The 19,443-nt window shown below is 39.2% G+C and overlaps 1 protein-coding gene across 1 annotated transcript; it reads right to left on the bottom strand.

Moving 5' to 3' along the window:
• Window positions 1-5,597: 5,597 nt before the first annotated feature.
• Window positions 5,598-17,147, bottom strand: hgh1 (HGH1 homolog (S. cerevisiae)). Its single transcript, XM_041981076.1, has 10 exons — window positions 17,000-17,147; window positions 16,493-16,615; window positions 14,898-15,036; window positions 14,664-14,801; window positions 13,334-13,485; window positions 11,371-11,471; window positions 10,759-10,857; window positions 10,223-10,314; window positions 10,028-10,150; window positions 5,598-6,188 (listed from the first exon to the last, which is right to left on the bottom strand). The coding sequence occupies exons 2-10, from the start codon at window positions 16,600-16,602 to the stop codon at window positions 5,976-5,978; spliced, it is 1,167 nt and encodes a 388-aa protein (XP_041837010.1). The 5' UTR covers window positions 16,603-16,615; window positions 17,000-17,147; the 3' UTR covers window positions 5,598-5,975.
• Between the last annotated feature and the right edge of the window lie 2,296 nt (window positions 17,148-19,443).

The raw sequence follows: 19,443 nt of genomic DNA, 5'->3' as shown, positions 1-19,443 counted from the left end.
GTTTGTCTCTCTGTGTGTTGGCCCTGCGATGGGCTGGTGACCTGCCCGGGGTGTACCCTGCTCTCTTGAATGCTGGGTTAGTCTCCAGCTTCCCCACGACCCTTAATGGACAAAGTGGTATAGATAATAGATGGAATGGTTGTATATGTCTATAGATCTCTCTCTCTCTCTCTCTCTCTCTCTCTCTCTCTCTATATATATATATATATATATATATATATATATATATATACAATAAAAGTCAAATAAACAATCTGTACATTTGCATGTCTATTATATACATTAGAACATAAACTAAGGAACTGACATTTAAATTTAGGTTAATTTCTGCAGACGTCAATGTCACATCATTAAGTGACTGCAGTCTTTTAAAATATATCAGAGTCGAGTTACATTTGCATGATCTCATCACGTCCTGCATCTAAAAGCGTCTTCTGCAGCAGCTGGTGGCTCTGGCCGCCACCTTCATGAAGAGAAACACCACAGCAGTAAAACTCCTCAGCGAGCAGCTGGCTGACAACAACAAACCCCTCCGTGCAGGACACGTCTGGCACGTACTTCATGTACGTGCTCCGCGGGCACACGCGAGGAAGTTGAAGAGGAGGCTTCTGATTAGTTGTCTGGCTCAGGGGGACCCCGCCCACCTTTACAGCACCACTCGCGCCGCTCTCACCCGCGCGTTCACGTTAGGCGCGACGCGTCCATTGTCATCCTCAAGTCAACTCAGAAACAACAGTCGGTGTTATCCGATCAGCACCGATACAGGAACTGACAGAGAAAAGAAAAGATATGTTTCATTCCAGGGGGACTGCTGCAGGAGTGACAATAAGGAGTGAAAATTAAATTAAATTAAATTAAATTAAATTAAATTAAATTAAATTAAATACAGGTTAAATAAACAATCTGTACATTTGCTTGTCTAGATGAATTGTTTTTTATTTATTGACTATTTTTTAATCAAACTGTTATTGTTATGAGAGCTTTATTAATATTTATCATATTGCCAGTCTTCATTTTTTATGTTTCCATAAAAACAAAAAATAGGTGCAGTTATCTTTTAACTATGCAACCACAAGTTTAGAAGCAAAAACAGAGTTTGTCCAATTCTATAGAGTTTTAAAGTGAATATTTGGTCTGAGCAACTTTATTCCTCAACACACACTGAACTCTTCTACACAAGCTTCCTGTTATTTCTTTAATAAGTCAGCTGTTACTGGTTTTTCAGTCCAGTTCTCTTGAGCATATGACATACATATGAATATATATATATATGTATGTGTATATATATATATATATATATATATATATATATATATATATATATATATGTATATATATATATATATATATATATATAGCATCAAGTATTTCAGATATGTTTTCTAGTCTCCTGTTTGACCTGTTGTTCCCGCCCCTGATCGCAGCCCAGGAGGTGGAGGATGATTGATGATCCAGCAGGGCCCCCAGCAATCATACCACTCCTTCTCTGCAGGACTGTTTCACACACATAAAGTTTTCTTTAAACACTTGCTAGCATGTTGCAACTGTCTGTTTTCAGGTCAAATCAGGGTGGATCTTTTTCCACAGTTTCCCCCTCTGGCTTAACAGATGATCACAGTTGTCCCTCCTTGTTTTTTTTAGTTATTGTCATCACTAGCAGGTTTATTGTGCAACTCATGAAACACTTTGATTTGTTTTTATTATTCTGATAAATGTCTGAAGTGACTGTTCTCACTCAGCCTTTGTGACAATTATGAATAATTAAGAAGATGAAAGAGACTCATTTCTAAACATTTTTATCTATGTGACACCTGATGAGAGCCTGCTTCCTGCTCTCACCATAGAAAGGTGAGAGTATGTTTACTGGGACTACAAACCCTGGACTCCTCCCCCAGGTTAACACAAGTGCCTTTTTTCCTTTCTAAGCAATGAACAAACATGCAGGAGGGTGTTCGGTCACAACAGAAGCCCAGTTCAACATCAGGGGCTCTAAAAATAACTCTTTTTTTAGAGAAATACTTTATGTCTTCTTGTAATGGATTTAGGTTAAACTATTCACCCTGTGCACAGCAGGATGCATTTGGAGAGTACATTGTTGCATGAACGAATTTAGTGATTTACTGTTTTGCAGAGGAGCTTGATCTCTGTTTCAGTTATCATTTTTATTTAATAGTTAAATAGAAGGAAGGGCTTCCAGTTAAATGTTTGCTCTCTCCTAAAGTGATAATCCACGTATGTGAGAGTGAAATGAGGCCATTATGACCAACTTTTTATCTGACCTCATTTGAAGGTGAAAAAAAATTAGCAGAAGCTCTGATAAAAGAGCCGACTCAGCACACTTTTTTCAGGCTCTTAGCACACGCTTCAATTTCAAAAACCTGAAATCTAATCTCAATCTGAACCTCAAAGACGTCCTCTACATTCATATATTTATTAGATAATGTCCTCACCTTTCAGAGATCTTAACTTCTTAAAAAGGCATCTGAGACGGTTCCTTACTTTGTAAAACTGTGGTTAATTTAGGGGGTTTGACCTGATCTGGTCCCCACAAAGGCAGAGGAACGCTGAACACACACACACACGCAGAGTTTGTCCTCGGTTTTATCTGCAGAGTCTCATTGGTGTGAAAGTTAACGAGAGTTATCTAACTGCTCGCTGGAGATTATCTGAGTGTAAGCATCACATTACAGACTCTTTAAGTACTAAAGAAAACCACCAGGACACGGTTTCTTTATGTAGTTTCACTGACCGTAGCTTCTTTTTCGAGTAAAGCATGGGTCAGCCTGGAGTTTTACATTTTTCTACTTTCAGTCTGTTTATTTTCAAGCTGAAGATGAACGTCCGCACACATGGGTGGAGGAAGGGGTGGAGAAGGCAAACAGTATGTGGAGCAATGAGACCAACTGTAAAGGGTCTGACGCCCTCTGCTGGTCAGACAGCGTCTTTCTCCAACTTAAAAAAGAGTTTCACGGTGAAAATGTACGTTTTTTTTAATCCGGGAAAACAACATAAACAACACTAAATAAAAGTGTTTGACATAAAATAGGAATGACTAAAATAGCATAGTTGGATTTCATTCTTATTTTAGATGATGATTTGTGTAAAACTTGTCAATGTCTCTTGTTAAGTCTCGTTTAAAAACAGTTTTACTCTTTAGCTTTCAAGCAAGTGCTTTGTCATCCATCGGCTGTATTCCTAAAGATTCTTAGTTCAAAGAGTTGCTCCTAGTGGCCAAAGTCTAAGAAATTCTGAAAATCATGTTTCTTAGAATTTCCCCTAAAAGTAAAGAGTAGATCCTAGTAAAGATAAAAGCTTTTCCTAAAGAATTAGCTTTTATTTTTATTTATTTATTTTAATCTTAGCTCTCAAGAGCGTTCCTAAAGTGAGATCTGTTAAGAGCAGGGAAGAGGACTTTTAAGATGCTTAGGAGTTCCCTAAGCAGAGGAGAAAATGGTGGACAGAAGAGGCAGGAGAGATATTCTCCAAACACTGGATGACTGTGAATGAATTAAACGTTACAGATTGAATTGTGGAGGAATCATATTTGTGGTTTTTCATGAAATATAACCCACAAAACACTTTTATACTCAGTGACCAACTGAGCCAGGAGCAAACACTGTTCCTCTGTCTAGTTGGGTTTCCTTCTTCTTTTCTTCTCCATTGATGTTCACTGGTTTGTGATAGATTTGAATGCCAACCAGCCCTGCTTCTCATAGGCCACTCACCAGTCACAGACATTGATGGAAGCTGAGTCATTTACCCTCATTAATACAAAATGGAGTTGAAATGTTCAAAGTTGAAAGTGCAACAATTACCAGCATGGTAAATAAATGTAAGCAAATAAATAGAACTATCAGCATGTGGATACTGTGCAAGTGAGTCCGAGTTTCTACATTTTCTGTCTGATCATTTTAAAGTATAGCTTACCATTTCTAGATTCTTACAATATAATTATTTAAATTTAATAATAAAAGGAAAAAAACAAAACATAAAACAAAGTCATGATAAAGAATAAAAAGTGTTTTATTTCCATTTTGAATGATATTAAATGACCAATTTTAAAAGCACTTATTCTGTTTTTTCACAAATTTATCTCTCAGTGTAAAATCAAGAGGTTTTAGTAGACTTTTAGTGCAAGACATTTTAAAGATTAGTTCTTGGTTTTCTTTTTAGGTGTTTGATCTAGTTAAAATTCATTCATTCTCTGTACTTATTCCATGACAGGTCACGGGTAAGCTGGAGCCTATCCCAGGCTTAACAGGTGCAGGGTGCACCCTGGACAGGTCACCAGTCCATCACAGGACCAACACATAGGGGACAAACAACCATTCACACTCACACACGCTCCTAGGGAGAATTTTTAGAGTCACCAACTAACCTAACATGCATGTTATTGGACGGTGTGAGGAAGCTGGAGTACCCGGAGAGAATCCACACATACAAAGGGAGAACATGCAAACTCCACACAGAAAGGCCACCGCCCTCAAGGTTCGAACCTCCCCCCAACCGCGACCTTCTTGCTGTGAGGCTGAAGTGCTAACCACCACACCACCGTGCAGCCTAGTTAAAATTCTTAGTATTGATATGAAACTGGCTTTAATTTAAAAACAGAATGAGATCCTATGCAGTTTTTGGGCTATAAAAAATAAAATAAAAAAAAAATAAAATGTGGAAATTTTGCCCCTTGCCATGTTTTTTCATGCCGTCTTGTTGCATTTCTTCTAGCTGTACTAAATCATAAATCAGTGAATTAATTCCATAAATACCGGGATAAAAATGATGGAAATGTGAGTGAAGTAATGCAGCAGGCCTGCAACATTTTCATTAGATAATGTTTATGAATATTTGATTAATTCCATGAGACTTTACATAAAAAAAAACTACAAGATGCCGACCAGAATGTGAAAACATACTACTGGATACTATGAACATTTACTTCATGGGAACATAGGACTTGATGACATACTTTTACTTCACTACCTGTTAGAGAACGCTCATAGACTGAACTTCATTTCAACAAAGGTTAGGAAGTTTTATAAAATACAATAAAAGTTGACTTAGTAAGCTGTAGGTGGCAGGTGAGGGTGTCACAATTGGGTATAAAAGGAGCATCCACAAAAGAGACAGGGTCTGGTTAGTCATCTTTTTAATCAGGAATACCAGGAATGTTCCTGAATAAAACTACTAAAAGTGTTTGAGTATTACCCTAAAGAGACAAATGAAATCTCTACATATTGAAGAAAGTACCTTGGTTCTTCATTTCTTATCTCCTTTAGTCTAGGATACACAGGAGCATCTTTCACTTTACAGTCTTTTTATTTCTTTTTTGGAGTAGCCAACTTGATAAAAAAAAGTAATCATTTCTATCATTAAGATGATATGACAGCCTCCATAAAAGAGAATGATAAAAACATGGGGATGCAAATCCACATCATAGCTGAATTTATGTATGATCGGATTCCTGTCATGTTTTCCTTAGTCCTTGCAAATTTCTCCAGCCATCTTTCCTGAACCCCATGATGTTTTCTGACAAGGTAAAAAAGTATTTTAGAAGAGCCAATCAGGAGTCAATCGTTTCACTATTCAGCTCAGCCCTCAAATTTGGTCAAAATAAAGAATTGATGTGACATGATGGTAAATATAACTCCCAACTTCTTTTGAGAGAGTTTTTTTTTTTAATTTTATTAGATTTTCTAAATAGACTAATTTGGCCGGTGAAGACACAGAAAATAATTTCCTTTGTACATGTGTATTTAGTAAGTGGTTCAAATCAGAAAACTTTTAAGAAAATTTTTTTTTTTTAATTAGATCAGTAGCCAAGTCAATTAACTCCAGTAAATCATGATAATAATGTGAGCTGTAACTCAGAAATAAAACTTGTTAGTGAATTTACTGGGATCTTGACAGTATGAGGTGTTTTTTTTTCCTGTAAATGTCCCATCTGAGTGACGATATCAAAGTGATGTCTGAGCAGTTTATTTCATCAGTCCACTCTCCCGTTCTCCATCTGTTCTTTCTGCATCACTCTTCTTCTCCTCTTCCTCCTCCTCCTGCCTCTTCTTTTCCTCTTTCTCCAGCTCCTCCTGCTCCTTGGCGTCAGCCTCCTTTAGCTTCTCCTTCACATCCTCAGGGATCTCCACCTCCATCAGGTTCTCCATCCCTTTCTCCGGCTCGTCACCAATCAACACCTGGAAGGAAGGAGGGTTGAGGTGACATTGTATTTACAATCTGCGAATATTTGCTGTTTTTTGTTAATATTTTTTCTTTTTCTCTCTTCAGGGTGATATTCAGGGAACTCCTAAGTTCATCTTTGACTTTCAAAATATTTTATTATTGTTCAGTAAATGATCTCCTACAGTTCTTTTGGAATCAAATGTAGGCAAATTTCCTTAAACATCTTATGTAACCTCACGTTTGCAGAGCAGCAGTGGGATCGGACCACCTGTTTTACACATTTAGCTGTCAGTTTATCTAGTACAAATAACATATTACACTGTGTTATAATTCAGTTAACACAAACTCAGCCAAATTGTGTGAAAAACTAAGTTTGCCCAATCAAGAGGGTCAGTAGCAGCCAGGTGCTGCTGATCAAATGCAATCATTAACTGGTCACCATCAGTGTGAACTTCTCTATCAAATTAAAGACAAAAGATTATTCACAAGTGGAAAACAGTCAGTGCAGCTGCAAATCTACCCAGGAAGGCCAGCCCAAGGTCAGACCTGTAAAAACCGAAGAGCTACATCTCAGACTCTCCAGACCTGATTGTGACTGCAGACTATGAAACAGACACAGTCAGCACTCACATGAAAGATGAAAGAACCCCTTTAACAACCAACTGCTGTTCGCAAACAAAACATCACATCAATAAATTGTTTAATCATGAGCACCAGAAGGGTTGTAGAAACACATGGATGTAATGTATTTTATCCTAATGTGAACAGAATTTAAATGGTCGTAAGCTAAAAACACATGAGAATTGTGTTTAGGTCTGAGAATCCAAGTCTCTGTTGAATGGGGTTTAACAGGAGGAAAAAGTAGGCTTTCTTACGCTTGGAGTAATGTAGCTCAAAATCTCTAAGTCCCAGCTCTTTCGCAGCTGAGGATCATTTGAAGCCAACTTAAATTCCTCCGTTTTGATATATAATCTGTGTATGTACAGGGAAAACTCTGGGCGTGAGACACACTTCTTTGAGTAGAATTTTTGGGCCAGATATAGTGAATGCTAGACTGGAGAGGATTTTGGGCCGATACCTAATTTTTCTTAAAACACAACCTGGGATTGTGTAAAAAACATAAAAGATATCAAAATCTCCTTAAAGCCAGTCAAAGTTTTATCTTTCGTGACCCGTTTAAACTTTGAATGTTTCTAGGTGAAGGTAGGCTGAGCTGTAGGTTTCCAAAGTTGGCTGGGTTTTTGGCTCATGCTGACCAACTCCCATTCATTCCTATTGGGAAAAAAGTTGCAGTTTTCTGCGATTACATAACACTTTTCCTGATCGAGACGTGCGTTTTGATATAACTTTGTGGGGGCAGAGTCGAAGCTGCGGGTGGAGTTAGACAGTAGACGACAGTAGTATGTGTCCCTCAGTGCTTTCAGCACTGGCACCCATAATAACTCCCTCTTAATGACTAACTCTACTAAGTCTCCCACAGGAGACACTGTAATTTCCCCACAGTCTAAAAAATGCATCAGTTCGTTTTACAGGCCTCTAAACTCCAGCTCAGCTTCTAACTCTCAGGCCACTAAACAGGCTTGGGAGAAGGATCTTGGCCACCCTTCAGACTGGCTTGGACTGGCAAAGGGTTTGGGCATGTGACACAAATATTTCTGTCTTTAACTGGGCTAAATCCTAAAAATTGTCCATCATACTTATATCACAACTTAACTAAAAAATAAAATGGATACAAACTTCTTCCCATTATGTTGGATATGTATAGTGGAGATGACTGTGTACTGGTCAGAACTGCCTGCTACCTTTAATTCACCTGTATAACTGGGCCTGTGTCTTATACTTTAACAGTCAAGGTCATTAGGCTGTTCCAATTTCTGACTTTTGCTGTTAGTAAGAAAAACCTACTCTTCTAACTAACCCCTCTGTTCCACCGAACGTGGGAGCACAGTGGAGCGGCAACGCCGAGCTTTCCACCTAGCACCCTGCCACACCAGGAGCTTTCCAGTTCATTCGCCCACACAAGAACTGTAACATCCTGCAATAGGTGGTCCATTTATGGGCATTTATAGAGAACAATAAACCATCAAAAGATTATTTACTCTTTACTGCTTTACACTGGGGATGTGTGGTGCCGTATAAAATGGTGTGACTTTTCACCTCCAAGATAAACGTCTCGTCGACCATGGTGTCAAGCATGACCTCTCACCTGAAGGCTCGGTGCCAGTGCAGCTGGTTATGATGTAATGTTGATGTTTCAGAATAAAACCCGATCCAAAGGCTGCATGTAGTGCTTTATTTTTAAAACCGACCGGCTCCACTTTGCTTTTCATTGACTGATTTCCTGTCTAAATGAGCCGTTCGGCTCTAGATTGATGCGGTTTCCATGTGGTAAGCTGCAAAATAGAACAGCCGTTATTTTTAGAGAAGCGGAGCGTCACGGCGCTTCATGTGCACCTCAGAAACACTGCGCGGCACGACTGGTGGAAGCACCCTCACTGGCCACGGTTACAAGATGTTTATGAATTCGGAATTAATTATTCAGAATTAAAGTATTCTCCCTCACGTTTACATAGAAATAGTGATTCTAAATTGAGGTTTACACGGAAAGCAGGTTTAATTGCCTTTATTTAATTCCGCTTTAGATCTGGGGTTTGGTAGGTGTTCTGATTGGACAGGGGGCAGGCGTGACGTATTTATGTCTACCAGAAGAAAACAAACTCTGCTTCCTGCTTCTTTTCGTTTACAACAAGATCGGATAATAACAACCATTTTTGCTTTGATTTTAATCATAATTTGAAGCAGCAGCTCGATCTAGCGTACTACTTCACTCAGCTGAGGAGGAGAGGGGAGAGAGAGTACCGTACCGTCATCGCAACAGGACAAGGTAACGAGCATGTGCACAACGACCGGAATTAATTTAAAGCGGAATGAACATGATTGAGGAATTATTTAATTCGGATTTAAAATCAGAATAAAGCAGCCACTTACTTTGGATTCAAGTTTAACTCGGAATGGTCATTTTCATTCGGAATCAGGTGTTTACAAGGTCATTTTAAAGAGGATTTACTTTTTATTCCGAATTGAAAGGGAATTAAAACTCCTTAAAACTAGAAATCCTGGCATAACATTATGATGGACTGAACTCACAATAAAAATATGACATGCATATCATGACCTGTGGGTTCTGATTTAGGTTTTTGTAGCCTTGTCATTTTAGTTCTATTTTCTTGTCTTATTTTGTAGTTCTTTCCCTCGTGAATTCTGTTTTGCTTTCTGCTTCCTGTTCACTGGTGCACCTGGTTTGATTTGCTCATTCACTTCACCTGTTCCTCATTAGACCTTCAGTGTATTTAGGCCTGTGGGCTCAGTTCCTCCTTGCCAATTTATTGTAGTCTTCATCTCATGGACCCGTTGTGTTTCCCGGTTTGTCTGTGTCAGTATTCATTAAAACCTTGGTCCTGCATCCTGTCTGCTTCCTACTTTATATACAGGACCTGTATTTAATGTTTGTTTAGCCTGCACTCTGCTCCTCTCTACTACAGGGTTTTGTTTATCATTTTGTTCTGGCTTCTGTTTTTGATATCTGTTGGGTAACATCGTCACTTTGCTTTTTTTAATTTCTTTATAATTGTCACAGAGCCATGTTATGCTGAGCTGTGTTATTTGTTTTTTAGCTGGATCATGAGGTGGGCTTAATTTTTCACACACTGAGTCTAGTTTCTGTTTAATGACAGTGTAATATGTCGTGAGTGGTTTATCTGAGGTTACAGCTGGAGGAGGATGTACTTCCTTTGCACCATGACAGCTGATTGTTGTCCCTTTAACATTAAACAGGTTTCCAGATCTTTCCTACCTGTACCAGTTTCTCACAGGCTGCTGTAGCGTGGACGTCTTTCTCCCAGCGGTGAAACTCCCTCATGATGGGATAAACGTTTTTGTCTTTCAGTGTCTGCCGCCCGGCTTTAGTCGCCGTGAGCTGTGTAACAGAGAAAGAGTGAGGAGTTCTGCATGAAAGCACAAGTCTGCATGTGTTTGTGTTGTTCAGTACCAGTAAAAGCGTTTCTAGAAGCATCTTCCTGATGTCTGGATCTCCTTCTCGTTTCTTGTCCTCTGGCAGATACTGTAGGTCCACAGGCAGACCTGAACATGACATCAGCTTCTGTTAGTCACAACTAGCAGCGCTATGCACAACAAGTACATCCTAGTCCAGGGATCTCCAACTCTGGTCCTCGTGAGCTACTGTCCTGCAGGTTCTGGATTCTACCCTGATGCAAACCACCTGACTCAAATCGCTGGGTCATTAACAGGCTTGTGCAGAGATGTGTTTTAGTATGAGACGTCTAAAACCTGCAGGACAGTAGCTCATGAGGACCGGAGTTGGGAGACCTCTGTCCTAGTCCATGTCTCAACATGGCTGAGTGTTTTTATAGCGACAGTGTAGATATAAATACTCTGTAGTACGTGTAGCAATCTCCAGAAAGACTAGAGACGGAGCCTTTTATCTTCTGAGTTGGTACATGACGTAAAATGTTTCAGAGCCACTGCTCAGAAAAATATTAAATTAATAAAATTCCTCAGGCGCACCTTCATTTTCCTCTTCCGTCAGCTCCTCTGGGCCGGCCAATGGCAGCAGGAGGAAAGGCAGGATGTCCACGGCGTCGCTTAGCAACCACTCATGATGAGCTGGACAGCGGAGCACAGCGTTAGATCATTTGGATAACTCGGTGTAGACACAGCTAGTTTGGCAAAGATGCTGCTTCATGTTCTCTGAGATTTCACATTACTCATTGTACACATTGCAATGAGTAATGTGTACTCATTCTTCCAAAGTTTTCTCAAACATCTAAGATTTTACTGATTTCAGGTTGTTTTTTTGTTTGTTTTTTTCACAGGATACTGAAACTGTGCAGGTCACATCCTCACTTCGGTCTGGCTGCAGCTGTGTGTTCAGGCAGAAAGGAAGCTCAATCTGAATCCTGTAAAGATGCCCATTTTTATTCCTTTTCACCAAAAACATACATAATTTCCACTGAAACCAAAGATGTACATGGAGAAAAATTCCACATCCTACTCTAACTCCCAGTGTTAAAACAAAGTAACCACAGTCACAGGGTCTGGTAGTGTAATGGTGGAAGTGGAGCCAGTGGAGAAAACTTTTCTATCACTCTCAGTGATGTACATGTGAGCCTCTCTTACTGTGGTCGAAGCAACAGTTGCGCAGGGTTCCTATGACTCCGCCCCTTCTCATGATCGACGCCTGGTACTGTGTAAAGGGCAACAACCTCTGAATTACACACCTGAAACACACAAACAACATGAGCACATGCTGCAGAGGCTGCAGAGCTAAACATGTCTAAAGTGAACTGAAACATGCCTAACCTACAGACTCTGCACATCCAGATGCAGATACAGGTGAAACTCAAAAAATTACAATATTGCACAAAACTTAATTTATTTCAGCTTAAAAAGGTTAACTTATATAGATGTATTACATGTAAAGTGAGACAAGCATGTATTTGTTATAATTTTGATGATCATGGCTTACAGCTTATGAAAACCCAAAAATCCAAATCTCAGAAAATTTGAAAATTACATGAAATGAATAAAAAAGGTCTTGAATACAGAAATGTTGACCATCTGAAGAGTACAGTCATGCATATGAACTCGGTACCTGGTTTGAGCCCCGTTTGCATGAATTACTGCCTCAGTGCGGCGCGGCATGGATGTTATCAGCACTGCTGGGGTGTAATGGAAGACCAGGGTGCTTCAATAGCGGCCTTCAGCTCTCCTGCACTGCTCGGTCTCATGTGTCTCATCTTTCTCTTGGCAAACAGAGATTTTCTACGGGGTTCAGGTCAGGAGAGTTTGCTGGCCAATCAAGCACAGTAATCCTTGGTCACTGAACCAGGTTCTGGTTCTTCTGGCAGTGTGGGCAGGTGCCAGGTCCTGCTGGAAAATAAAGTCAGCATTTCCAAAAAGCTTTTCTGCTGAAGGAAGCATGAAGTCCTCTAAAATCTCCTGGTAGACGCTGCACTGACTCTGGACTTGAAGCCCAGCGGACCAACACCGGCAGATGACATGGCTCCAAACCCACACAGACTGTGGAAACTTCACGCTGCTCTTTAAGTGTCTTGGATTGTTGCCTCTCCATTCTTCCTCCAGACTCTGGACCTTTATTTCCAAATGAGATGTAGGATTTGCTCATCAGAAAAGAGCGCTTTGGACCACTGCTCAGCAGACCAGTTTATTTTTTCTTTAGACCAGGTAAGATGCTTCGGATGTTTTGTTCAGGAGCAGCTTGAAAAGGAATCCGACATTTGAAGTCCATGTCCAGGATCTGTCTGTGTGTGGTGGCTCTGGAAGCACTAACTCCAGCCTCAGTCCACTCCTTGTGAAGCTCCCCACATTTTTAAAAAGCCTTTTCCTGACGATCCTCTCCAGAATGCTGGTTGGTCCAAATTTTTCTTCCACACTTTTCCTTCCACTCAACTTTTCATTGATGTGCTGTGATGCAGCACTTTGAGAGCATCCAGCTTCTTTAGCAATTACCTTTTGAGGCTTTCCCTCCTTGTGGAGGGTGTCAGTGATGGTTTTCTAACAACTGTCAGGTCAGCAGTCTTCCCCATGATTTTAAATTCTACTAAAATAAACAGAGACCATTTAAATGCTCAGGAGTCCTTTGCAGGTGTTTTGGATTAAATAGCTGACTAGAACCTTTTCACACTATTATCATTTTCTGGGATGATGATTTTTGGGTTTTCATAAGCTTTAAGCCATAATAATAAAACTTATAACAAATAAATTCTTGAAATATCCCACTTTGCATATAAGGAGTCTATATAACATATTAGTTTACCCTTTTAAGTTGATGTACTGAAATAAATTAAGTTTTGTGCAATATTCTAATTTTTTGCATTTCACCTGTATTTGTTCTTACAGCATTTTATTTGCTTCTCCTCTTCAGTTCTCTCACACGAGGAGTAGTATTTAACCCTAATTAACTATTTAGAGGCATCATCTGCACTGATGCCCCACCATGCATAAAATGCCAGCCAGAGCCAGACAGCAGACAAGACCAAGAATATCTCAAATCCATGCACATAAAAATCTGCATGGATCTCTTGATCCTCAGCTGTCGCTCTGCAGTGTTATCAGTGACCTGTCCTTGTCCATTATGTAGTTTCTGGCCTCAGACAGCTGGGTCAGGTTGGACAGCAGAGGACCCAGGTAGTGGAGTTTAGCCTTCTTATTGTAACCTTCGGTGCAGAAGATTTCCACCAGCTTTGCCAAACCAACCTCCTCCTGCAGCACCTGAGAGAGCAAAGACACTCTTTATCTGTCATTATTGAGCTCTCAGAGAAAGCTCCACCTGACGGGATTAGTGAGAATAAACTGTAAATACATTGACTTTGAATTTGTGAATGCTTGGGGTCCGAGTAGAATTTGCTCCCTAAGACTTTCCCAACAAAGACAATGAAGACAGTTTTACTCTAGTTTCTGGACTAAAACAAAGGTGGGAAATATTTCAGCATATATTAAATTATCTTCTACACCCTCCTCCACTTCATCAGGTTCACCTGTTCAACTGCTTGTTAACAGCTAAATCTAATCAGCCAATCACATGGCAGCAACTCAGTACATTTAGTCATGTAGACAAGTTTAATCTAAGCATCAGAATGAGGTAGAAAGGAAGAGTATTTCAGAAACTGCTGATCTACTGGGATTTTCACATACAACCATCTCCAGGGTTTACAGAGATGGTCTGAAAAGAGAAAATATCCAGTGAGCAGCAGCTGTCTGGACCAGAATGTCTTGTTGGTGTCAGAGGAGAATGGGCAGACTGGTTGGAGATGATAGAAAGGCAACAAAAAGTCAAACAAGCACTGGTTTCAATCAAGGTCTGCAGAATAGCATCTCTGAACACATAACACATCCAACATTGAAGCAGATAGATTACAGTAGCAGAAGACACCAGGTGCCTCCTGTCAGCTAAGAACAGGAAACTGAGGCTACAATTCACACAGACTCACCAACACTGGACAATAGAAGATGGAAAAATGTTTCCTGGTCTATGAATCTCCATTTCAGCTCCACACTTAGGTGGTAGGGTCAGAATTTGGTGGAAACAAAAAACATGGATCCATCCTGCCTTGTATCAACACGCCAGGCTGTTGGTGGTGTAATGGTGTGTGGGATATTTTCTCTGCTACCAGCACGGTATGGTTTAACCACCACAGCCTACATGAGCATTGTTGCCGACCATGTCCATTTTTATTGAAACTATGACACCAAGAATTAAGGCAGTTCTGAAGGAAAAAGGGGGTCCAATCCGGTACTAGCAAGGAGGACCTGATAAAGTGGACGGTGATTCTATGGTGTTGTTATGTGTTGTTGCTTTAAACTACAAAATCTGTCAGGTGTTTGTTTACTGATGAACACCTGACAGACTAAGTCCACAGTCTAACTAAAGGTAAAATGACCCGGCTCACCTCAAACACCGTCTTGCAGGTCCTCTCATGACGGGTCAGGTTTGAGAGGATGGTTGAGATCTGATCAGAGAACAAGTACTCTGGATCCAGAATGTTCTTTAACAACGCTGGGAGAACTTTCACCTCAGTCACCAAAACCTGGATGACACAAAACCAAGAACACACACCTGTAACATGTTTGTCTTTTAAGATAAATAATCCATTTTGTTGTTTCCTTCAGATCTCACTGCTTACCTGGTGCAGAGTTTCATCAGCTGACAGGTTGATGAGGATGTGGTAACAGTCCTTTACTATGGCAATAGAGGGGTCAGAGGTCAGCGCAAACAGTGCAGATACTAAGTCGGGTTTAGAGCGCAGGAAGCGGCAACCATCCCTGAAAACAAACAGGATTTTGGTTTCTGATCAAACATTAGCAGCAATTACAGAGTTTTATCTTCCACAGAGTTATTCCTGGATCAGTCTGCATCACCACAAAGGAGTCTCACTGCTGGAAATAAAACATAAATACAATACAATAAACATTTAGAATAAAAATGAGCTTATTTTCAGTGGCAGTGTCTGAGTATTTCATATGATGAGAAAAAAAGAGAAAAAAAAAACCTTAAGTTTGTTTGTTCAACTTTTTCCTGTCACATCTACCAGAGGGCAGTTAGCTGAGCGAGTTGTGATTAGGATGGGAGGGACTTGTATTATTTTTATGACCCTGCAGAGTCTGTTCCTTCCTTCAGGTTTCATGATGGCTTCCATCCTGCAGATGCCAGCTCTGCTGAAGGCTGAAACTGCTTAACATCCAACTGTGCAAGATTATTTTAACTAATGTGCAAATACAGTCTAAAGTGCAATAAATGTGTGGGTTTTTTTTGTTTGTTTGTTTGTTTGTTTTTTGGTGCTCACTGCAACGTTCATGTGTTTCCATGTCTGTAGTTTGTCTCATTTACAGGCTGCACAATTAGTCTGCTTAAATAAAAATACATTTTTATATATTACAATTACAATATATACAGCTTTTACTGAAGTCTTTCATAAATTCATGCAAGTAGAAACTATTTCCAGTGGGAAAATTCTCAGTATTTCTTCGTACCAGTCCTCAAGCTTGGGGGAATCTTGGAGATCCAGTTTCTCAGCATGACTTTTCTTGTAAGAGCATTAAAATATTTTCAGCATTGTATTTGATTTTTTTGTGCGAGTTCAATCAGCTGCTAACATACAATGAGCACGGGATAAACTCAGTTATACCCAATCAGTTTGGCAATATTACTTATCACACCATCCCAAAAAGTCGGAATTTAGCTCAAAACATAAAACATGTGTATGTAAGTTCTCAGCTCACTACATTACATTTCAGAGGAAACTGCTTATCTTGCTTCTCAGTGTATCTAATGTGCTCTGAGTTTGGTCCATCCTGCTGCTGTAACAATGCAGGTTTCATTGTTGACAGACAAATCAAGGATTATTTTATTCTATTCATGCTAATGGGGTGTAGTTTGTAGTTTGATTAGGAAACAGCTTCCAGAGCAGTTTTGCATAATGAAAATGGAGTTACATACTTAAAATACTACTGTGTTATTGATTTTTACACCACAAATACCATATTATTCTGTGCATGTGCAGCACAGACTTTAAGATCAGTATTTTGTCATTTTACTGCCATTGATCATCATGTGTAATGTGCTTCCTTTTAATAGATCTGTGGTGAGACGGTAAAACACATCAGGACCACACAGCAGAGGAAGTGACTGAGTGAGTGAGGACCAACATCTGCATCTGGGTTGAGAAAATCTGAACAATGGACACAAACTATCCTTGCATAGTCATCATCCTCATCCCACCTGTGTCCAGACAGTCCCAGGAGATACTCGGTGGCCTTCCCTTTGACATCAGGACGTGTACTGGGGGTCAGGAAGGATAGCAGCTCTACAGCTTCACAGTCACTCAGCATCTTTAAACTATGTCTGGGAAGAAAACACAATTATTCATCAGCTCTCATTCAAACTGCTGAAAAACTCACGATCTGATCTAAAATCAGCACAATAAATTATTTTGTTTTATATGAGGTCAGAAGCAAACAAAAAAGAAACATGAAGGTACAAATTTCCACGTTGTTCAGCAAGTGCCATAAAATGTCAAATATCTCTGCATGTGTGGGTAGACAGCTAACTGTGGTAAAACAAAACTATTTATCATGTTTTATTTCCATAGAACTAATATATGTACACATAAGAGGTAAATTTATTAGAAAATGTTATGATTTCTTCCTTCATGACTCCAAATTTCGTTTAAGTATAAAAAAGGCTATTTGTTTAAAAAAGGAAGTATTTCCTGTATAAACGTCTCACCTTTAACTCATTACAACTCCTCCAGTTTTCATCTCGCATGAATAATTCCTTTAGTTACTTATATTCATCTTAATTTAGACATAACGGATGAGAAACACATGTGGACGCAACAGATATAAAACTTCCGTGTTTCTTCTTCTTTACGTTTTAAACAACTTAAAACTTCCATCTTTAGTTTTTACTGCCCTCTAGTGTTCACAAGATGAAGTTTGACACCTCATTACATTATTAAATGTAATTTCGTGGCTCCTCATTTCTTTGTATTTTTCTTCCAAGTAAATGAAAAGCAGCAAAGATAAAACAGTTTGACTGTCAGAAAACAGGATTTCTGCAGTAACAAGGTGAAAGAACTTTTAGCTGTAAACGTGGCCGATCTCAGCATGGTGTGTAATATGTCCTTTAACATTTGAGGAAACTGGAAAAGTGGAGGACAAAAGAAGTGTGAGGACTTAAAATATTATTATTTTTTTAAACTATCTACAGCAGATGAGCAGAATCTGAAGGTGATGTCCAAAAGAAATGGGAACAAATCCAGCAAAGACCTGACACAGGACCTAAAAATGCATCTGGACTTTCAGTTGAGCCATCTGCTGCTGGCCGAAGCCTCATCAGAAATTATCTCTGTGGAAGAGTGGAACACAGGGAAAAAAGGCTGAGGTATGTCACATGACACAAGAACTGGACTGAAAATCAGTAGCAACAGGTCTGATGGAGGGATGAATCCTCCCCAGAGCCCAGACCTCAATGTTATTGAAACAGTGTGGGATCATCTGGATAGAGGACAGAACAAAAGTCAGAAACATCCAAAGAAGAGCTTTGGAAAGTCCTTCAAGGAGATTTATTCCTGAAGACTTCTTTAAAGAAATAACAGAAAGCTTGTCTAAGAGGGGTCAAATTGCTCAGACCAGACATTTTTCAGACTGTTTTTGTCTTAAATACTCGTTCCTACTTATGCAAGTTCATGCAAATAATGACACTGCACTGTAGATGTTTAAATTCTATCAAACTTTGATTGTTTTTTCTTTCTTTTTCTTTTTTAATAGCCAATCAAGACACCAAATAGTGAACTACTGTACAAGATTATTTTGTCCGTTTAATTACAACTGTACAGTTTGGAAATAATTTATTCTTTGATCATAGTTGCGTCTTAAATTGAAATTAAGTAGCAACTTTTTCCAATATAAGCAAATCATGAACTTCAACTTTTCTCTGAGCAGCACCTGTGTGATGCTCTTCAGCAAAAGTTTGATGGTTAACAAGATGTGTAATTTAAGAAGGGTTTTCATTTCTTCTTGTTCAACAAACAAAAGCTATCCACTGGAACTTTCTTGAACCTTCCCCCACAAGCCAGACCACTCAGTCGGGATCAGAACTGCAGCTTTATGAGACAATACCGAATGTGGTAGTTTGCATTGAGTTTTAAATGCTAATTAATATGACAAACCTTGCATTGTGCAAAATTAATCTTAGACGACAGATTTGTCAGCATGACAGCTGGAGCTGTTGGAAAGTTTTTCCAGTTGAGGGAGAGAAAATTAGGTAAGAGAAAAGTAGATATTCAGCAACCAGCTGTAAGAACAAACACTAAACTTCACCGGATCTCCACAAGAGGGGTTCATTTATAGAAAAGCTGCAGTAAAGACATGAAAACATGTCAAACTTTAGGTAGATTTAAACAAATAATAAAAACGATATAAAGGATTAGAAACAATAAATGAGGTTTATTATAAATGTTGTACATTGTTTACTGTGATTTATTATGGTTGGGTTTTATTGTATATTAGGGTTTGTGATGTGCTAAGTATCCAGATGAAATTCTGTAAAAATGTCAACATTTAAGTTATTGTGGACAAAGGTTTAGGCTTAGATAAGTATTTCACTTCATACTGTACCCTTTTACAACTTTAAAAGCTTTGATTTTTTGTTAAATTTTTACTTAAGTTTGTAGTAAAAAAAAGATAGAAAAATGAAACGAAGAGCTGCAGCATCAACGCTACGTAAGTTTCCAACATTAAAACCCTGTGCTTGACTCATATTGATGCCACACTGATGCTCATTATGTACATTCCTACATACATAGTCTTTATCGGACTTCATAGTAACTTTTTTTTAAATTCTGTTTGATACCATTCCTGCAGCCGTTGTTTCCCTGCAGCGTCCCAGGGCTGAAAAATCACAATTCACAACTTTTTTCTTTCCAGTCTAGGGTAAACCACCCGACAGCTGTGTTTTGATTTATGATACCAGCAAATAGCTTTTAACACACAGGCCTTTTTGGTCAAGCACCATGGCTGATTCAGCAAAGTAACAAAGACATTATTAGAAGAAGCCAGGACAAAGACAGAAACAAAAGTCAACATCAGACTGACTTTTACTCGCTGGAGAGAGCTCAGAGAAGAGATGGGATGCAAAACGGATGCTGAATTAGCCGTCATTAGGGCCGG

This window comes from Melanotaenia boesemani, chromosome 3 (assembly GCF_017639745.1).
Source record: "Melanotaenia boesemani isolate fMelBoe1 chromosome 3, fMelBoe1.pri, whole genome shotgun sequence".
Taxonomy (NCBI): domain Eukaryota; kingdom Metazoa; phylum Chordata; class Actinopteri; order Atheriniformes; family Melanotaeniidae; genus Melanotaenia; species Melanotaenia boesemani.
Note: the sequence above shows the minus strand (reverse complement) of the source record. Positions and strands in the feature narration are given on the sequence as shown.